The following is a 19,848-nucleotide window of genomic DNA, read 5'->3' as shown; positions in this document are numbered from 1 at the left end:
ATCAGTGGTACTCTTTTGATGACATGCCACGTAAATTCCTATTGGTTCATCTTTACTTGAGAGCATCTCTCATGTACTTTCCATGAGGGAAGTTTAAATTAAAACTTTGCTCTCTGTTAATTACTGTGGACTGCATCATGTTGGCATATATATATATATATATATATATATATATATATATATATATATATATATATATATATATATATATATATAGAGAGAGAGAGAGAGAGAGAGACTACTCCTGCACTCACTCACTCTGTACCTTAAATGTAAGGCACATATTTTTTTCCTTATGACAGCAATAAAATAGAATAAAATAAAATAAAAACTGCCAGATCTTGACAAAACAGCCTATAGCACACATTTACAGTTCTTCTTCCTCCTTGAATTTTCTAAACTGTGCTAGATGGTTGTCGTAAGATTTAGAGTTCCTATTGTAAAATTTTGCTACCATTGCACAGGTGTGGAGACACAGGTAAAACATCTTCTGGTTTGTAGCCTGTAAATATAACTGTTGATGACTTAATATATTAGATAACATATTGGTGTGTCACCTTTAATTCATACAAATTATTATGGCAATAGACTGGGGGTATGTTCACACAACATTTGAGTATGTTTTGATAAATTACAGCCATAAATAACCATCATGCTCTTTATTTATAGCCATAATTATGAAAATATGACTATTTTTGCCTTAAAATTACAGCCATCCTAAAATATGTCCAAAAAAACACAAAAGATTGTGTGAACGTATCCTTAGGGTACAAACACACACACACCGTATACGCAGCAGATTTGCAGCAAATACGCAGCAGATCTGCAGCAGATTTGATGGTGCAGATTTGATGCTGTGTTCAGTTATTTAGATCTAATCTGCTGCGTATTTGTTGTGTATTTGTTGCGTATTTGCTGCGTATCGCAGCAGTAAATACGCTGTGTATACGGTGTGTGTGTTTATACCCTTAAAGCTAACGTTTTTTAAATCCTGTTTTTATTTTTTAAAGTATAAATAACATTTTATGCACATCAACAATGTATTTACAAAACTGTATAGCATACAACATACAACATAAAACTTCAACACATTTCCATAATTCCATATATCCCTGAGTTTTTACATGAATATCCTTTGTTTAAGACAGTTCAGTGAGGCACTTCATATGACCACAAGAGTTGTGTTCATGTTTTCTTTTTATAGACAAACATTTTATATTAAAAATGTTAACAGGTCATGTCTGTTGCTCCAAGACCTCAAGATAGTCAGGTTCTGAATGGAGATTAGCTTTCAGCTCAAAATATTCATTTTTGGTTTGTTCTACCAATACTTTCCTAGGCCTTGCGTACATAAGTGTTTCCATCAATTTTAGCTCTTCGCGAGTTCCAGGGTAACGAGTCTCTATCTCTGGCTGCAAATGAGCAATATTTTTTCTCAGATACTCAGCAATGCCTAGCTGCTGCATTTGTCTTTCTTTTTCAATAAGATTTCTATAAAGATAGCTGGCATCCTGAAAAGATACAAACTCAGCCGATGGATCAGTGAACTTTATGTTTGAAGTACTTTGCACAGAATTTTTCTCTCTTTCTGTGAGGCTACCAGCTATTTTCTTTGGGACACTCATCTCGTGTTCTTCTTCCTCCTTTTGCTCTACATGTTTTGGTGTAAATGGGGGAGTCTGATAAACCTGTACAACTGGATTTGCAATCCTTTGGTCACACAGAACTGAACCTGGTCTTTCTGTCATATGATGTGTTGTTTTATGACCATACATACTGTATTGGATATGAACAGGGCTGTTTTCTCGTATTTGACCATTTTCCTGCTTCTTTTTGTATCGTCGTTTTCTGTGCAAGACAAGAACTATTATGCCAGCAGAACACAAAACAGCAGTGATTAAGATGATTAAAAGCCCCAGTATTAAAACAGATAGTGGTATGTAATCCGAAAGAGATTTCAGTATGTTATCAACTTTACTACCAGTTGTTAATGCTGGCGTAAAATTATTCAAACTTAGTTGTGTCGGCAGTACTGGATTATTTATTAACTCTGGACATAAGTCTTCTTTATCAAGGGTTTTCAGATCCATCATTGCCAGTTCTTTAGGAGAGTGGCAATACATTTCGCTAATAATAGCCATTGTATGCATCTGTATCCATTTTTGAAGACCAGTTAAATTACATGTGCAGTCCCAAGGATTTTCTTGTAAATCGATTTGTGTCAACAAAGTCAGCTCCTCCAAAACTGTCCCTGGATGAATATTCACAAACTGGTTAGATTTAAGATTGAGTTTTAGCAATGGAACTCCAGAAAATACATGCTCCGGTAATGTTTTTAATAGATTGTTATTTAAATAAAGCACCTTAAGGTTTGGCATTACAGAAAATGTTCCAGATGAGATATCATTGATGGCATTGTACTCTAGATACAGGTATTCGATGCTCAACAATCCAATGAATGTTGCAGAGTTTAAACTTCTCAAATGATTTCCATTTAAATACAATTTCTGTAGCTTAGTTAAATTTTGGAAGGAATATTCCTGAATCATTTCAATTTTATTATTACCCAGATGAAGCATTTCCAAAGTACCATATTCTGTAAAATCTGCTTGATAAATTCTATGGATAATGTTTCCAGCCAAAATTAACTTTCTTGGATTCAGGGGTGGAGGTTCCAGGTCAGACGTGCTTTCGATATTTCGCTCTTGACAGTGTATTAAAGTTCCAGAAATAGTGTACAGGGAACAATGACATGGGACTGGACAGTAGATTCCTGGAAGACTGGTTGTTGCTTTTGTGAGAACAAATGTTTCCTTGGTTGGGTTTTTTTGAACTGACGTTACCTTTGTTGGTAAACGGCCGTCACCTATTGATACTGTTCCTAACAAAGACAGTGGTACTGAAGGTTCCTCAAGATCACTGCTAGGAGTTGTCATACAGAACATTTCTTTTTTTAATTTTCGAAGGATGACGCCTTTCAAATCTGGAGGGTTAAAGCAGACCACATCACCTATTGTGGATTGTCTAGGCATATTCTCTAGCCATGTTTTTAGTTGTAATAAGTCACAGTTGCACAACCATTTGTTATCTTCTAACTGAAGCTCAATAATTCTCCCAATGTGTTCTAAAAATCCCACATAAGGAAGATTTTGTAAATGATTTCCTCTTAGGTCCAAATGTGTCAAGGGCACGAAACGAAAAATATTAGCAGGTAAAAAATTAATAGCATTATCATTGAGAATAAGAACTTTTAATCTGTTAAGTTTGCTAAATGTATTTGCTTCAATTGTAGTGATAAAATTGTTGTCTGCTTGAAGAAATTCCAGATTCTCTAGCCCTGAAAAAGTGTTCTCTTGTAGTATTTCCAATGAGTTATGATTAATATGCAATTTCTTCAGCATACGGAGGTCATTAAAAGCACCAGGTTCAATCTCTACAATATTATTAAAACCAAGGTGTAGAGATAAAAGGTGACTGAAATCTGAAAACTCATTGACATGTAATTTATACAGGCCATTGCTCAAAAGATTGATCTCTAAATATTGAGAGGAAGGTGCTTCTATCTCTGTCAATGATGTGATACCTTTCTCTTCACAATTCATTAGTAAAGACCCATCTTTTTCCTCACATAAACACACATCTTTACATGATCCCAAGAGTAATGATTCAGGAGCTGAGTGTACTTTAAGAAAAATATGTATTAAGATGAAAACGGATATGATCATTGTGTTCAAGAAGGGCATCCTCCTAAAAAAAAAATAGAAAAAGAAAAAAATATTATTAATATGATATGCATGTTTATTTGATTATTATTTATAAAGGTAATATTTTTTCTGGCAACCAATCAAACATGCTTCTTTTATTTAACCCCTTGAGGACCAAGCCCAAAATGACCCAGTGGACCAGGCCAAATTTTGTGAATTTGACCTGTTTCACTTTATCCATTAATAATGTCTAGATGCTGTTACATATCCTAAAGATTTTGAGACTGTTTTCTCGTGACATACTCTACTTTATATTACTAATAAATTTGAGTGGATATTTATAGCGAATACTTATGAAAAATCACAAAATAATGTGAAAAATTGTGAAAATTTTCATTTTTCTAACTTTGAAATATTCTGCCTGTAAGGAAAATAGTTATACCAAATAAATTAGACACTAAATAACATTAGCAATATGTCTACTTTATGTTGGCAGCATTTTTTAAACTTGCTTTACATTTTTTAAAACACTGGAAAGCTTAAAAGTTTAGCAACAATTTCCCAAATTTTCGAGAAAATTTCAAAATCAGCTTTTGTTAGGGACCAGTTGAGGTTTGAAGTGAATTTAAGGGGATTGTATGTAATAACCCCCCACAAATCACCCCATTTCAGAAACTGCACCCCCTAAACTGTTCAAAATCACTCCCAAAAAGTTTTTTAACTCTTTAGTTGAGTCACAGAAATAAAAGCTAAATGTGTAAAAAAAATTAAAAATTTAAATTTTCTGTGCACAAATTATATTGTAATCCAATTTCTCTCATAATAGAAAACCTATTACCAGAGAAATGCACCACAAAATGTATTGCCCTGTTTCTGCAGTTTAGAGAAATACCCCATATGTGGACATAAAGTGCCAAGCGGGTGCTAGGAAAGCCTCCAAAGGTAAGGAGCGCCGTTTGGATTTTGGAAGCTGGATTTGGCCAGATTGGATGACGGAGGCCATGTTGCCTTTACAAAGGCCCAGTGCTGCCAAAACAGTAGAAACCCCCCACAAGTGACACCACTATGGAAACTACACCCCTCAAGGAACATAACAAGGGGTGTAGTGAGCATATGGACCCTATTGGTGGCAGGCACAATCTGCTAAGAAAATGAAAAATTACTTTTTTTTTACCAAAAAGTTAGTCTAGCCTCGAATTTTTCATTTACACAAGGGGTTAAAAAAGAAAAAAACCTGCTAGACATGTAGAGCATTTCCCCATGAGTACGGAAATACCCCACATGTGGACGTGAAATGCAAAGTGTGGACGTGAAATGCCAAGTGGGCGCTAGGAAAGCCTCCAAAGGAAAGGAGTGCCGTTTGGATTTTGGAAGCTGGATTTGGCCAGATTGGAGGACGGAGGCCATGTTGCCTTTACAAAGGCCCAGTGCTGCCAAAACAGTAGAAACCCCCCACAAGTGACCCCATTATGGAAACGACACCCCTCAAGGAACGTAACAAGGGGTATAGTGAGCTTATGGACCCCACTGGTGACCAGTACAAATGTGGAACAATGTGCCATGAAAATGAAAAATTTTATATTTTTAACTAAAATGTTAGTCTAGCCTCAAATTTTTCAAAGTGCACGAGTACAGAAATACCCCACATGTGGATGTGAAATGCCAAGTGGGCGCTAGGAAAGCCTCCAAAGGAAAGGAGCGCCGTTTGGATTTTGGAAGCTGGATTTGGCCAGATTGGAGGACGGAGGCCATGTTGCCTTTACAAAGGCCCAGTGCTGCCAAAACAGTAGAAACCCCCCACAAGTGACCCCATTATGGAAACTACACCCCTCAATGAACGTAACAAGGGGTGTAGTGAGCATATGGACCCTATTGGTGGCAGACACAATCTGCTAAGAAAATGAAAAATTACTTTTTTTTTTACCAAAAAGTTAGTCTAGCCTCGAATTTTTCATTTACACAAGGGGTTAAAAAAGAAAAAAACCTGCTAGACATGTAGAGCATTTCCCCACGAGTACAGAAATACCCCACATGTGGACGTGAAATGCCAAGTGGGTGCTAGGAAAGCCTCCAAAGGAAAGGAGCGCCGTTTGGATTTTGGAAGCTGGATTTGGCCAGATTGGAGGACGGAGGCCATGTTGCCTTTACAAAGGCCCAGTGCTGCCAAAACAGTAGAAACCCCCCACAAGTGACCCCATTATGGAAACTACACCCCTCAAGGAACGTAACAAGGGGTATAGTTAGTATATGGACCCCACTGGTGGCAGGCACAATATGGAACAATGGGTTGTAAAAATTAAAAAATTAATTTTTTCATTTTCACAGCACATTGTTCCACCTATGTGCCTTCCACCAGTGGGGTCCATATGCTTACTACACCCCTTTTTAGATTCCTTGAGGGGTGTACTTTCCATAATGGGGTCACTTGTGGGTATTTTCCACTGTTTTGGCAGCACAGGCGCTTTGTAAAGTCAACATGGTGTCCGTCCTCCATTTTCGCCAAATCCAGCTTTTAAAACGGTGCTCCTTCCCTTTGGAGGCTTTCCTTGCGCCTGCTTGGCACTTTAAGTCCACATGTGAGGTATTTCCATACTCGGGGGCAAATTTTCTACATGTTTAGGGGGTATTTTTTTCTTCTAACCCCTTGTGAAAATGAAAGATTCTAAGCTAGACCAACATTTTAGTATAAAAAAATTAAATTTTTTAGACTAAAAGGTTGATCTAGCCTGGAATCTTTCATTTTCTCAAGGGGTTAAAAGTGGGGTGGATGGGGAATGAGCAGAGCAATTTCCGCCGAAGGGGGAAATACCCCACAAGTGGACATACATTACTAAGTGGACACAGGACAAGCCTCCAAAAGGACAAAGTGCCCTCTTGAGGCCGGAAAGGATCATTGAAGCCATGTTAAATTAACAAAGCCTCCAGGTTACCACGACAGTAGATATGCCCCTCAAGTGACCCCCATTATGGAAACTACACCCCTCAAGGAATTTAACAAGGGGTGTAGTGAGCATATGGACCCCACTTGTGGGGGGTATCCACTTTGCATATAGGTGTGGAAATGAATTGCTATGTGGGCACAGGACAAGCCTCCAAAAGGACAAAGTGCACTTTTGAGGCCGGAATGCCCTTTTGAGCCCTCATGCTACACGGACCTCACTGGTGACCGGCACATAGGTAGGGTTAAAAGAGAAAAATAAATTAGACATGCACGGAGTTGGCTGACAGTTGCAGACATTCTCAGGAAAATAAATAGAAAAATGCCCAAGCAAAAGGACACCATTACAGAAACTACACCACCCAAGAAATGTATTTAGGAGGTGTAGGGTGCAAAAGCATTTCAAAAATTTATTTTCCTGGACTGAATGTGCTGCAGTAGTTGAAAATTAGAAATGCCAATTTTCACTCTGCTCAACTGTAAGGCCAGTATGACTCTCCACGTCGGCATTTGATACCGTCATGGAAAGTCTGCCCTCCACTAAAGGGCCAGTTCACACTGAGTAAACACGGCGTTATTCCGTGGCGGACCTCTCCGCCGTGCTCAGTGTGCTGCTGTAAGTGAATGAGAGGGTGCTCGCTGGTCCGCCCCCTGTCCTCTCCGCTCAAACTAGCGTGCGTCCTCTCATTCACTTACAGCAGCACACTGAGCATGGTGGGATTTACACCGTGTTTACTCATTGTGAACTGGCCCTAAGGGTGCGTTCACACCGAGCAAAAACGTTGGAATTCCACCTGCCCCAGTGTAAACCAGTGTGTCTATGGGAGGGCTTGCACGCCTCCGCTCAAAGAACTGACATGTAAATTCTTTGAGCGGAGACGCACGAGCCCTCCCATACTAAGACTGTTTGAGACTGAGGCAAGTGGAGCTCTGCTTTGGAATTCCCCCGATTTTGCTCAGTGTGATCATGCCCTAATTATGCCGTGTATGTCCCTTCTAGAAAAAAAAAATCAAAATCTGGCTCTAATTATAAGCCTGCAAATACAATGGGCCTTCGGAGCCCATGTGTATTTGAGGTCTAAATTAGGAGATAGGCACGGCATTGGCTGACAGTTGAAACATAGAAGCTCAACTGTCAGGCCAGTATGATTTTCCACATCGGCATGTGATGCCGACATGGAAAGTCTGCCCTCCACTAATTATGCCGTGTATTGGTATATTTACACAGAAAGATTATCTGACAGATTATCTGCCAAAGATTTGAAGCCAAAGCCAGGAATGGATTTGAAAGAGGAGAAATCTCAGGCTGAGATTTCTCCTCTTTCAAATCCATTCCTGGCTTTGGCTTCAAATCTTTGGCAGATAATCTTTCCGTGTAAATGGACCCTATGTCCCCTATATAAAAAAATAAATAAATAAAAATAAACCCTACATGTGGCCAGTAGAGATGAGCGAACTGTTCGGACTTTTGGTCCAATGGCATCATCGCTCTCTCGTCATGCTTGTGATTCCGGCCTCATAGTTGCGCTCACGGGAATATGTGGCCAGGATATTCCAGGGAATCCATGTTGAATTCCCTGGAATATCCTGCCCGCATATTTGCGGGAGCACAACTATGCAGCCGGGATCACAGGCATGACGAGAGAGCGACCAAAAGTCCGACGGTCCGCTCATCTCTAGTGGCCAGTGACCCGAATTGGAAAGGACAAATTTGGGAATTTTGAAGATTGGGAATTAATACTCCATAGACGTATGGTACGTCTTGAAGCATTCAAAGTTATCCACGTAGAGGTGGTAACCTTTATCCAGTAGTGGGAACATCAGTTCCCACACAAGCTTCCCACTAACTCCCAGAGTGGGGGGACATTCTGGAGGTTGGATGTGGGTGTCCCTCCCTTCATAAACTCTAATTCTGTGAGTGTGCCCTGAGGTACTCTCACAGAGTTTGTAGAGTTTGATGCCGTACCTTGCCCTCTTACTTGGAAGGTACTGGCGAAATTGAACTCTCCCCTTGAAGCTGACAAGGGATTCGTCAATGGAGATATATTTCCCTGGAATATATACATCCGAAAATTTGGCCGCGAGATGATCAATGACTGGCCTAATTTTGTATAGGCGGTCGTAAGAGGGATCATCTCGGGGGGGGGGGGGGGGGGGGGGGGCCCCATGCATTATCGTTGTAATGCAGGAATTTGAGGATGGCCTCAAAGCGATGCCTTGTCATGGCCATCCGGTGTATTGGAGTGTTATATAAAATATCCACACTCCAATACTGCCTAATTCGGGTTTTTTTAACTAGCCCCATGTGCCCCAGAAGACCCCAAAACATGGTCATTTCTGCTGCATCAACTGGAGTCCAGCTGTGGGATCCCGACAAAAAAAAGAGGAGACGGGGTGCTGAGCCAGAAACTGCTGGGCGTACAAATTAGTTTGTACGACCATCAGACTTATCAGTTCTTCACTGAAAAAGAGTTTAAAAAAGTCTATTTCAGTGAAGCCTGAGGGGTCAAATTGGATTCCCGATTGTCCCACAAAATCAGGAATCTGTGGCTCAAAATTGGGGGGGCTGGGGTCCAGATGGGCTCACTTGTATGGGGGGCTGGGGTGAAGATGGGAGCACTGGGGTGGAGATCGGGGAAGGCTGCCCGAGGCATTCGCCTTGGATGCCTTCGGCGCCTTGGGGTCTCATCATCACTAAATGATGAACAGGAGGAGGAGGAAGTCGAAACAAGGAAAGTAGGATCTTCCTCTTCTCCCTCACTCGCTGTTTCGGTGTCAGAGGCAATAAGAGCATATGCCTCTTCAGCCGAAAAAAGGCGTTGGGACATTTTTTTTTTTTAGATTTAGATATGGGGGGTTATGTAAATCAGTAAACTTTATTTGTGTAGTGTGTGTGTTTTTTACACTTTTAACTTTTCAGATGAAAAGAAACTGTGCCCACTTGTTGCTGATCAGTGATTAGTCACTGATCAGAACAAGAGAGACAGGGGGGATGGCAGAGGGGTGGGCAGGTGTGGGGGTGGGTGGCGGAGGAACTGTCTGAGTGGGCAGAGAGTCAGGGGGAGAGGCTGGCACAGGGGTGGGCAGGTGAGGTGGCCTGGTGAGGGGGAGGGTGTCAGAGGAACGGTCTGAGTGGGCAAAGAGACTCAGGGGGAGAGGTTGGCACAGGGGTGGGAAAGTGAGGTGGGCAGGTGAGGGGGCGGCACGGAGGAACGGTCTGAGGGGGGCAAAGAGAGGCAGGGGGACCGCTAGCAGCACAGAGGATGCTGCTAGCAGGATCTCCCTGCACACACTATGCCACTGACATACGCAACAGCACGGGCGGCACGGAGCGGCGCAGGGGGAATCACAAAAAAAGGGGATTTTTTTTTTTTACAAAAAAAAAAAAACCTGTGCCCACTTGTTGCTGATCAGTGATGAGTCACTGATCAGAACAAGAGAGACAGGAGCAGCAGCAGCAGTAGAACTACTGTTGCTGCTGCACAGTCAGAAATTTCAGGGGATCAGCCAGGAAGCACACAGAGGGCACTGCTGGCTGATCACTCTGCACTATGCCACCAACGTGTCTGGCACAGATGGGGGGGAGCACAAAAACAGTGGGAGGCCACAGGGGAGAAGAGGAGGATGACAGGGGGGGAGGATGACAGGGGGGGAAGGCTGATGGAGGATGAAGGGGGCGAATGTCACAGGAGGCGGATGTCACGGGGCAGATGGCACAGGGGGACAGATGGCACAGGGGGACAGAAGGCACAGGGGGACAGAAGGCACAGGGGGACAGATGGCACAGGGGGACAGATGGCACAGGGGGACAAAGCACAGGGGTGGGGGGGATGGCACAAAGGTTGAAGCAGATGGCACAAGGGAGGAGGTAGGGGCGGATGGCACAAGGGAGGAGGTGGGGGCAGATGGAACAAGGGAGGAGGTGAGGGCGGATGGCACAAGGGAGGAGGTGGGGGCTGATGGCACAAGGGAGGAGGTGGGGGCTGATGGCACAAGGGAGGAGGTGGGGGCTGATGGCACAAGGGAGGAGGTGGGGGCTGATGGTACAAGGGAGGAGGTGGGGGCTGATGGCACAAGGGAGGAGGTGAGGGTGGATGGCACAAGGTAGGAGGTGGGGGCAGATGGAACAAGGGAGGAGGTGAGGGCGGATGGCACAAGGGAGGAGGTGGGGGCTGATGGTACAAGGGAGGAGGTGGGGGCTGATTGCACAAGGGAGGAGGTGAGGGCGGATGGCACAAGGGAGGAGGTGAGGGTGGATGGCACAAGGGAGGAGATGGGGGCTGATGGCACAAGGGAGGAGGTGAGGGAGGATGGCAAAAGGGAGGAGGTGAGGGTGGATGGCACAAGGGAGGAGGTAAGCGTGGATGGCACAATGGAGGAGGTGGGGGTGGATGGCACAAGGGAGGAGGTGAGGGTGGATGGCACAAGGGAGGAGGTGGGGGCTGATGGCACAAGGGAGGAGGTGGGGGCTGATGGCACAAGGGAGGGGGCGGGGCAGAGGCGGATCACAAGCAGGGGAAGTGGTAGCAGCACAGAGTGTGCTGCTAACACGATCTCCCTGCTGAGGGCACCGGGCAGCAACGGGGCAGTACTGGTGGGCACACGGGACTCACGTACACCCTCTCTGCTCGCCGATCCTGACGAAAAGGAGGGCAAGCAGGGAGGGATCAATATTTTGGACTGCCCGCCTCGCCCGTGATTGGCCGGTTACCGGCAAACGGCCAATCCGGACGATCGGGGGGCGGGGGTCACGTGGGACACGGCCCCAGGCATAACCGTGATTGGTGCTGTCTCTGACAGCACCAATCACGGTTTATCAACGTCATATCGGCCCACAATGCATCAGAATCGCTGTGATTGGCTGCCCTTAATTTGCCAGCCAATCACAGCGATCGTGATGGCGTGGGGGGACGCGATTCCACGGCTGCAGGTAAGCAAAAGATAGCTGCTGAAATAATCAGCAGCCATCTTTACTTTATATGGTCACATTAACCCCTGCAGCCGCGGAATGCCCAGGGCGTACAGTTACGCCCTAGGTCGTCTGGGGACAGACTTCCATGGCGTAACTATACGCCCAGGGTCGTCTAGTGGTTAAAGTGCCATTTAAAAATATTTTAAAAACCTGCATGATTTGGTTATTTTAGTTATATTGGAAATTTTTGTGCTCTTGCTGCTGTTATTGAGTTTCATTGTGCACATCTATTTCTCATTTTTCTCCATTTTAGACGGCAGAACCAAAGCTTGGCTGTTTGCCAGTAGTAGACTCACATGGACTTTAATTTCTTTAGTTGCCTGGCCAATCACAGCACAGCACCTACTATTTATTGCTATGCTATGGCATAGTGTTTGTGCACATGCACTGGAGTAAACAGGCTGGTACTGCTGAGAGATGATTTATAAAATACACTGTTACAGATGTTACAGGTATGTGGAGGATTGCTGATGAGCAGGGGTTACTGATGTGTTGGCTTTGCAAGAAGCTATGTGAGCAGGAACAGCAACACAACAAAGATTATATTGAACACTGAACTGCTACTACTGATGGTACTTTAGAGTTTTTCTTTTGGGGAAATGAGTCATTTTGGTAAATTAAGTGACTTATAAATATTTGAGCTTATTCTCTCCCATTCTCATTCATATAACAGTAGCTTTTTTAGAGCTATTTTGGGTAAATTAAGGGATTTATAAATATTTATAAATATGTTATAAATCAAATACGCCAACACATGGAGAGAAGTTGTATGCAATGATCATTTTAGCTGCTCTAAAAAAAATCTTACTTATGATTAATATTGGCCAATATGGGTATTGTATTATTAGGCATTTATGATAAATAGGTCCTCTGTAGGATAACTTATGAAAATTCACATTTTAACTCAAGAAGTAGCTTCACTCCCATTAAAGTCAATGGGAGTTTAATAAATTGCATAACTCATTGGCTGTTTTGAGGCTCCCAATCACTTTTAGCAGCCACAAAACAAGACATTTTAGGAGATAGAAATACTAATTTAAAATATTTGATGAGGGGCATAATTTGTTATTAAAACCAGTACAGCACTATGTAATTTGATAACAATCATTAACAATTCACAATAACTAATTCTAGCTCTATGGCTACTTAATCAAAAATCATTTGACCAAAAATCATTTAACTTAGAAAGAAAAGAAAAACAACAACAAAAAACCTAGTATACAGTAAAATCAATAGAGAACTTAAAGGGGTACTCTGGTACTTCAGAAGGTTATATAGAATTTTAATTTACTTATATTTACAATAATATATATCAAGTCTTCCCATATTTATCAGCTGCTGTATGTCCTGCAATAAGTGGTGTTTTCTTTTCTGATATAGTACTCTTTGCTGACATCTCTGTCTGAGACAGGAACTGTCCTGAGCAGTAGCAAATTCCAATAGAAAACTGCTCCTGCTCTGGACAGTTTCTGTCTCAGAAAGGGGTGGCAGCAGAGATTACTGTGTCAGACTAATAAAACACAACTTTTTGCAACTTTTCATACAACAGCTGATAAGAATGGGAAGACGAGATTTTTAAATAGAAGTAATTTACAAATCCATATAACTTTCTAAAACCAGTTATAAGAAAAAGATTCTCACTAAAGCTGGCAATTCGAAACTTTGCAGACCTGAACCCTCCATATGCTGTTTCGTGAGTGTTATCAGTATCCTAATGTGAACATGGACAAGCCCGGCTGGGCAACAGACTTTTGCAACAAATGATGTATTGCCATACTCCTCTAATCAGCACTATTTTTATTAGAGCACTAAGTGGTGAAGTATTGTTACATTTTCTGTCTTAAGAAGAATAAATAATGAAGCAGTAGAATGCCTGTATGTCATATGCTATTGGATTGCTTATGGGAATGTAGGCTCCTATTCACACACTGAGAGACGTGAAAAACACACTGTATTTGTCTGTTGGTCTCTAATTTCTGAACAGTCCTCTGTAGGCAGTTTTTTTCTTGAGTTTACTTAGTTTGAGCTGTGGTCTAGTGGTAACTCACTTGTCTACAGACCTGCCAGCAGTTCAAATTTTTGGTTCAAATCCCCTGATGGAAATGTAATATTGGTCTTTATTTTTTCTTCTCATTATTGTATCATTTTTAAGGCTATGTTCCCACACAGTATCTTTAGGCTATGTTCACACTACGTATATTTCAGTCAGCATGTGTATATTAAAGTCAGTATATTTCAGACAGTAATGCAACCAAAACCAGGAGTGGATTAAAAACACAGAAAGGATCTGTTCACATAATGTTGTAATTGAGTGGATGGCCGCCATTTAATGGCAAATATTTGCTGTTATTTTAGAACAACGGCTGTTATATTGAAATAATGGTAGTTATTTACTGTTATACGGCGGCCATCCACTCAATTTCACCATTGTGTGAACAGATCCTTTCTGTGTTTTTAATCCACTCCTGGTTTTGGTTGCAATACTGACTGAAATATACGTAGTGTGAACGCAGCCTAAGGCTGGGTTCACACGCTGTAACTGTGCGGCTGTATTTTTTATGCGGCTGTAAATGTGCGGGTGAAACTCCGGCCGTGGGAAAAAATAGACATGCGGCTCAAAACATACGGTCATTTACTTTGAAATCTGGTTCAACTAAAAATAACAAATAAAATCTTTAGAAAGTGATGCAAACACCTCTGGATGCATCTGGGAAAGCAGGGAACACAGTTTACATGAATCGCTATTACCGGGGTTTGCGATCCTCTGCACTAATGCCGATGTCTCTCATGGTTAATATATTAAATTAATAAAACACATTTTCTTTCTAATAAAGTCCCTTTTATTGTTCAATAATTAAATGTAAACGATTCCATCATTTTGCAATTAAATATACTGTTCAAATAAATATATATATATAAATAAATGTATATTTATATATATATTTATTTTTTGACAGTATATTTAATTGCACAATGATGAATTCGTTAGAATTAAATTATTGAACAAAGAAACTGTATTTATTTCAACGAAAATGTGTTTTATTAATTAAATATTAATTAGTACAGGAAGCTCTATAAGCCGTTAATTCATATGCCGGCAATAGAGCATTCTGTACTAATCATCACTTTACTTTAATGAAAACATCAAATGTTTCTTCTAATTATGTTGTGACAATAGCATTATTAGAAGAAACATTTAGAATTATATGTGCGCTCAGCTGATTGGCTGTTCGGCTGAGCGCACATATAATGAGCCGGTCCGCAGCACAGTGACTTCATGTGCTGCGGACCAGCAAAGAGACAACATCGGGACATCGGATGGTGAGTATAGAGCTCTCCCCACCCCCTCCCCGACACTGCACCCCTCCCAGCAAGGAAGGGGGGTCACTTAACCCCTTCCTTGCTGGATGGGTGCAGTCTGACATCAGTCTGGCCCCCAGGGGGTTAAGGGGGGATGCAATACATCCTCCCTTAACCCCTTGGGGGCCAGACTGTAAGCAGCGATCTGTAAAGATGCTGCATACTGTAAGGAGCACAACACCGCTCACAATGATGGGTGTTGTGCTCCTGTTTGTGTGTTTTTTGTGTGTTTCTCCCTTTTTGTTTTTCAGATATCGGTATCCTGGGGATTACGTCGGATTCCATGGACTACGTCGATGACCAGCGGTTGTTCTTTGAATTTTTTTAATAAAATGGTCAATGAGGGGTGTGGGGGTGTTTTTATTTGAATAAAAAAATATTTTAAACTTGTGTCTTGTCTTTATTTCTTTACTTTATAGACTTAGTAGTGGAAGCCGTCTAATAGACGGAATCCATTACTAAGTTGGGGCCTAGTGTTAGCCGGTATAAAATGGCTAACACTAACCCCCTATTATTACCCCAGTACCCAATGCCACCAGGGGTACTGGGAAGAGCCGGGTGCCAGTGGTCCCGGAGCGTCAATATTGGCGCTCCTGGACCGGGCGGCAGCAGGCTGGTAAGATTTAGGCTGGGGAGGGCCTAAACCAATGGCTCTTCCCACCCTGGTGTTTCCAGGCTGCTGTCGTTTGGTTTTTAACCCAGCTGGTTATAAAAATAGGGGGGACCCTATGCGTTTTTTTTTTATTATTTATTTATTGGCTTACGCCATTTACAGTGCGAGATCAGGAATGTGATTAATTAATAGTTTGGGCGATTACGCAGGCATACCAAACATGTTTATTTATTTTTATTTATAACATGGGAAAAGGGGTCTGATTCAAACTTTTATAAGGGGAGGGTTTTTTTTATTAAAAACAACACTTTTATTTTTACTTTTACACTTATACTAGAAGCCCCCCTGGGGGACTTCTAGTATAAGTACACTGATCTCTTATACAGATCTATGCTGCATAGATATGCAACATAGATCGATGAGACAGGCACATTGATCGAGTGCCGAGCCGTAACCCCGGAAGGGGTAAGATGTGTGGATCGCTGTTGTCCCGGAGGAGCAATCCTCCCCACTAGACACCAGGGATGGCTGCATTAAAGTAATCGGATGCAGCTGTCAACTTTGACAGCTGCATCCGATTACTGTATAAGGGGGCATGGCAATCGGACCGTGCCCGCTAATAGACGCGGTCCGGGGCTACGAGCGGCACCCAGGACCGCGGCGGTTCAGAGTGCGGCCGCCGTGTGGCCCCGCTCTGAACACATGGAGGCGGCCCTGGACGTACGGGTACGTCCAGGGTCGCCTAAGGGTTTAACGACCAGACATCAGCACTGGGGTGCATGGATTTTTCTACACAACTGTGCAGTGATGGGACAGCCGATGGGACTTTTTTTTTTCTGGGACAGTGATGGGACTTTTTTGGACAGTTTTTTTGGTTGTGGCTAAAAGGGGTTCTCCTATTATTTTCTTTTTAAGTTTTACTGTAAAGATGTGAGCTGAGATTTTCACGTAATAAAGTAGATCAGCTTGAACACTTAAGTTGCTTTTATGTGTCTTGGTTGATACTCACAGACAGCTGTCACATTACATTTTTGATTAGGCAGCACCCAGGTATATGTGAGGAGACTAATTTATGGTCTCACCCTAACAGGGGTATCGTCCCACATCTTGATATTCACAGAAAACCAGGATAAAAGAGATTATAGGAGTAATAATCCCTTGTATCCTGGTCTATTCTGTGATTTTATTTGTTGTTTTAACTAGATTCGTTACGAACTTTCTCAAAGTTCGGTGAGGAACCGAACTTTTTGTAAAGTTCGTAATGAATCTGGTTTATTACGGTTCGGTTCGCTCATCCCTAATATTTGGTATTGCCGCATGCGTAATCGCCCAGACTATTAAATTATCACATTCTTGCTTTCCCACAGTAAATGGCATAAGCGCCCCAAAAAAAGCCACATCAAAGTCACATCAAATCCAGAAAAATTGTAAAAAAAAAAGTCAGATATATTCAGGCAAGATACCGATAGAAAGTGCAGATCATAGCGCGAGATCAGCTTATGGGATCATTATGATGCCATAAGCTGATGTCCCAATGTCTTCCCCCTCTCCTCTGTTCCCTGCCGCAGTCACAATCTTGTAACAGCTGCAGTGGAGAGAGGGGAGGAGGCAGACCTAACAGATGCGCCCACCTGCCCAGTCTTCCCTTCCTCCCCCGCCGGCCTCCGTAGCCAGGAAACCAGAAGCCTCAGGCTTCCGGTTTCCATGGCTACCATCGGGGCTCTTTGATGATGGCCACGATAGACAGTAGACAGAGAATTCTCCCTTTGTAGAGGGAGAATTCTCTGTTAGGAGCCCTATTGATGCTGCGGTCATGCTGACCGCAGTATGCAAAGGGTTAACTCCCAGCACCGGAGAGGGACTGAGATGCTAAGAGTTGCGACGGGTCCCCGGCTATCACTGATAGCCAGTACCCTCTGCGCCTGTGTCATCTTGAATCGTAAATTAATGTTGCTGCAGCATCAGGCATAGGCTGCAGCGACGTTAATTTACAGTGCGGCAGCGGGTTAAGGAACATTGATAACGTGTCAGTTTTACCACGAACAGCATAAACACAAAACCACCTGGGCAAAAAATATATCACCCCCCCCCCCCCCAAATTCCTTGCCATACTTTATGTCTGTAGTTTCAAACTACAATTGGTTTTGCAAAAATAAGGGCTCATGAGGGTCTGTAGGTGAAAAAATGCAAGCACTATGGACTTTTAAACATGAGGAAGATAGTCATGGACTATGGAGTGTTTAAAACAATAAAGGACGATTCGCATTGTCAAATGTTCTCATATAAATTCCTGTGCAGATTTACTCCCACCATAAGTATAAACAGAGCCCAACATAATTTATTAATCATCTGTTCATAGATATGTTAAAAATTCAACCCAAAAACTAAGATTGTGAATATTGTGTTGTTCATACACGTACATGTCTATGGTATCTCTTGATCTTGAGTAAGCAGGCTTATACCTTTCAAAACTTATACTACAGCTGCATGATTGTGACATTAAAATTATGTTTTTTTCTTATATGTTTAAAGCCTTTTTAAAGTTGTCTCTAATGATAGAAATACATTTAATGAGAGCAGTTTTAACATTGACAGTGCAGGATTTTCAGAAGCAATACTATGCTTTTATATAATAACACCTTATTCTTTCTAAATTTATACGTATGGCCAGCTATCCAGTGACATCTGAAACAAAGATCAGACACATTTCAATGCTGTCTGTGTGATGCACTCCCGCTGATTCTTAGCTTGCAGCAGGGATGCTCACTTCTAAAAGTGACAGGAAAGAGGACAGAATTTATCATTAAAACATTGTTACAAAGCTCATACAAAAGATAGCAAGGCCTTTCCAGATCTTGTTAGCGCAAGGCTTTCATGTGAGCACAAGTATTACCTTTAAATTAATTTCAGGAAATCTCAACATAGCATTTTTATCTAACCAAAGCAAATTAATCATTTGATCACTTCATGTTGAATGTACAGTTCACCATTTCCATGGTTTAAGTGAAAAAACATGACATCAAGAACCTAACGAAAAAGCAGGATAATATGATACTCTATTGTAGGTCACTACAAAGGACTGTATGAAAGTGCTACTGCTGGCAGGAGAAGAGAAAGAACATGACAATATTGAAAACAGTGGAAATTTTCCTTTCAGGCACAATTCACATAGGGAGAAAAAAATAACTTTTAAATGTTTTTACTTACTTAGAAAAGCAAGCACACAACACATCCATTTGTTCATGTTCAGTTTTAACATAAGGTGAAATATTGCAGTTATGTAAAAAAAATGTTTTTATGTTATAAGTACAGTGGCGATATTAATAGGACCACTACAGGATAAATGTTACATTGTACACCGACCACACACACCAATGGCTTACCAAATAATACATATATATGGGTCAGATCTACCAGAATGGAACTAATATATAATAATAAAAGAAGAGCAGTCTTTGTGGCACTCACCATAAATTCACCTTTATTGTAAACAGGACAAACGAGGAGCCCTCCTTCACCGGCCTACGTCCGTTTCACGCCCTCCGGCGCCTTGTCAAGGTGCCGGAGGGCGTGAAATGGACCTCGGATGGTGAAGGAGCGCTCCTTGTTTGTCCTGTGATGCGTTGTTTGCAATAAAGGTGAATTTATGGTGAGTGCCGCAAACACTGCTCTTCTTTTATTATGACATAGACTTGATACAAGTGCAGAGTACCACCTACACCAATAAGAGACTTTCGGGGGATAGCAAGAGCGAACTGCTGGGTCTGGTAGTGCTGGTGTTCTTGTGCTGCCAACTCATATATAAGCTTCCCTTTTGGGCCACAGAGGGGTCCAGAGTGCAATGTTAACACTATGTTTGTTACACCATATAAGGCTATGTTCACACAATGTATGTTTTGCGTAAATCATGCCCATTGTTGCAATTTGCAACAAAGTCAGTGATTTATCTGAAACATACGATGTATGTCAATGAATGGAATCCCATCCGGAGCGTATACACATAGTATACTCTCTGGCTGGGATTTCATCCGGCCGCACGAAAAAAAGACATGTCAGTTTTCCGTGGCTGCTATTCATTGAACAGCGGTCACACAGACATGTCAGTTCACACAATGGAGCATGCGAATAGGGATGCGAACACACGCGGATGCGCCCGCATCCAAATTCAACAGAAATGAAGAGTGTGATGATCTTCAGTAACATCGGACATTCTGTGACCCGGCTGGGTCACAGAACGGCCAGTGTTATACGTAGTGTGAAC

General features: G+C 42.1%; 1 protein-coding gene across 1 annotated transcript in view; it reads right to left on the bottom strand.

Annotated features, from left to right (window-relative positions):
- Nucleotides 1-221: 221 nt before the first annotated feature.
- The window catches only part of SLITRK6 (SLIT and NTRK like family member 6), a 46,535-nt gene continuing 26,908 nt past the window's right edge, over nucleotides 222-19,848 (bottom strand). Inside the window, exon 2 of the mRNA XM_069972339.1 lies at nucleotides 222-3,747. Within this exon, the coding sequence (XP_069828440.1) occupies nucleotides 1,236-3,743 (2,508 nt within the window). The 5' untranslated portion in view covers nucleotides 3,744-3,747 and the 3' untranslated portion in view covers nucleotides 222-1,235. The remainder of the gene's footprint in view (nucleotides 3,748-19,848) is intronic.

Source organism: Dendropsophus ebraccatus, chromosome 5, assembly GCF_027789765.1.
Source record: "Dendropsophus ebraccatus isolate aDenEbr1 chromosome 5, aDenEbr1.pat, whole genome shotgun sequence".
Classification (NCBI taxonomy): domain Eukaryota; kingdom Metazoa; phylum Chordata; class Amphibia; order Anura; family Hylidae; genus Dendropsophus; species Dendropsophus ebraccatus.
This window is presented reverse-complemented; position numbering and strand designations above follow the sequence as displayed.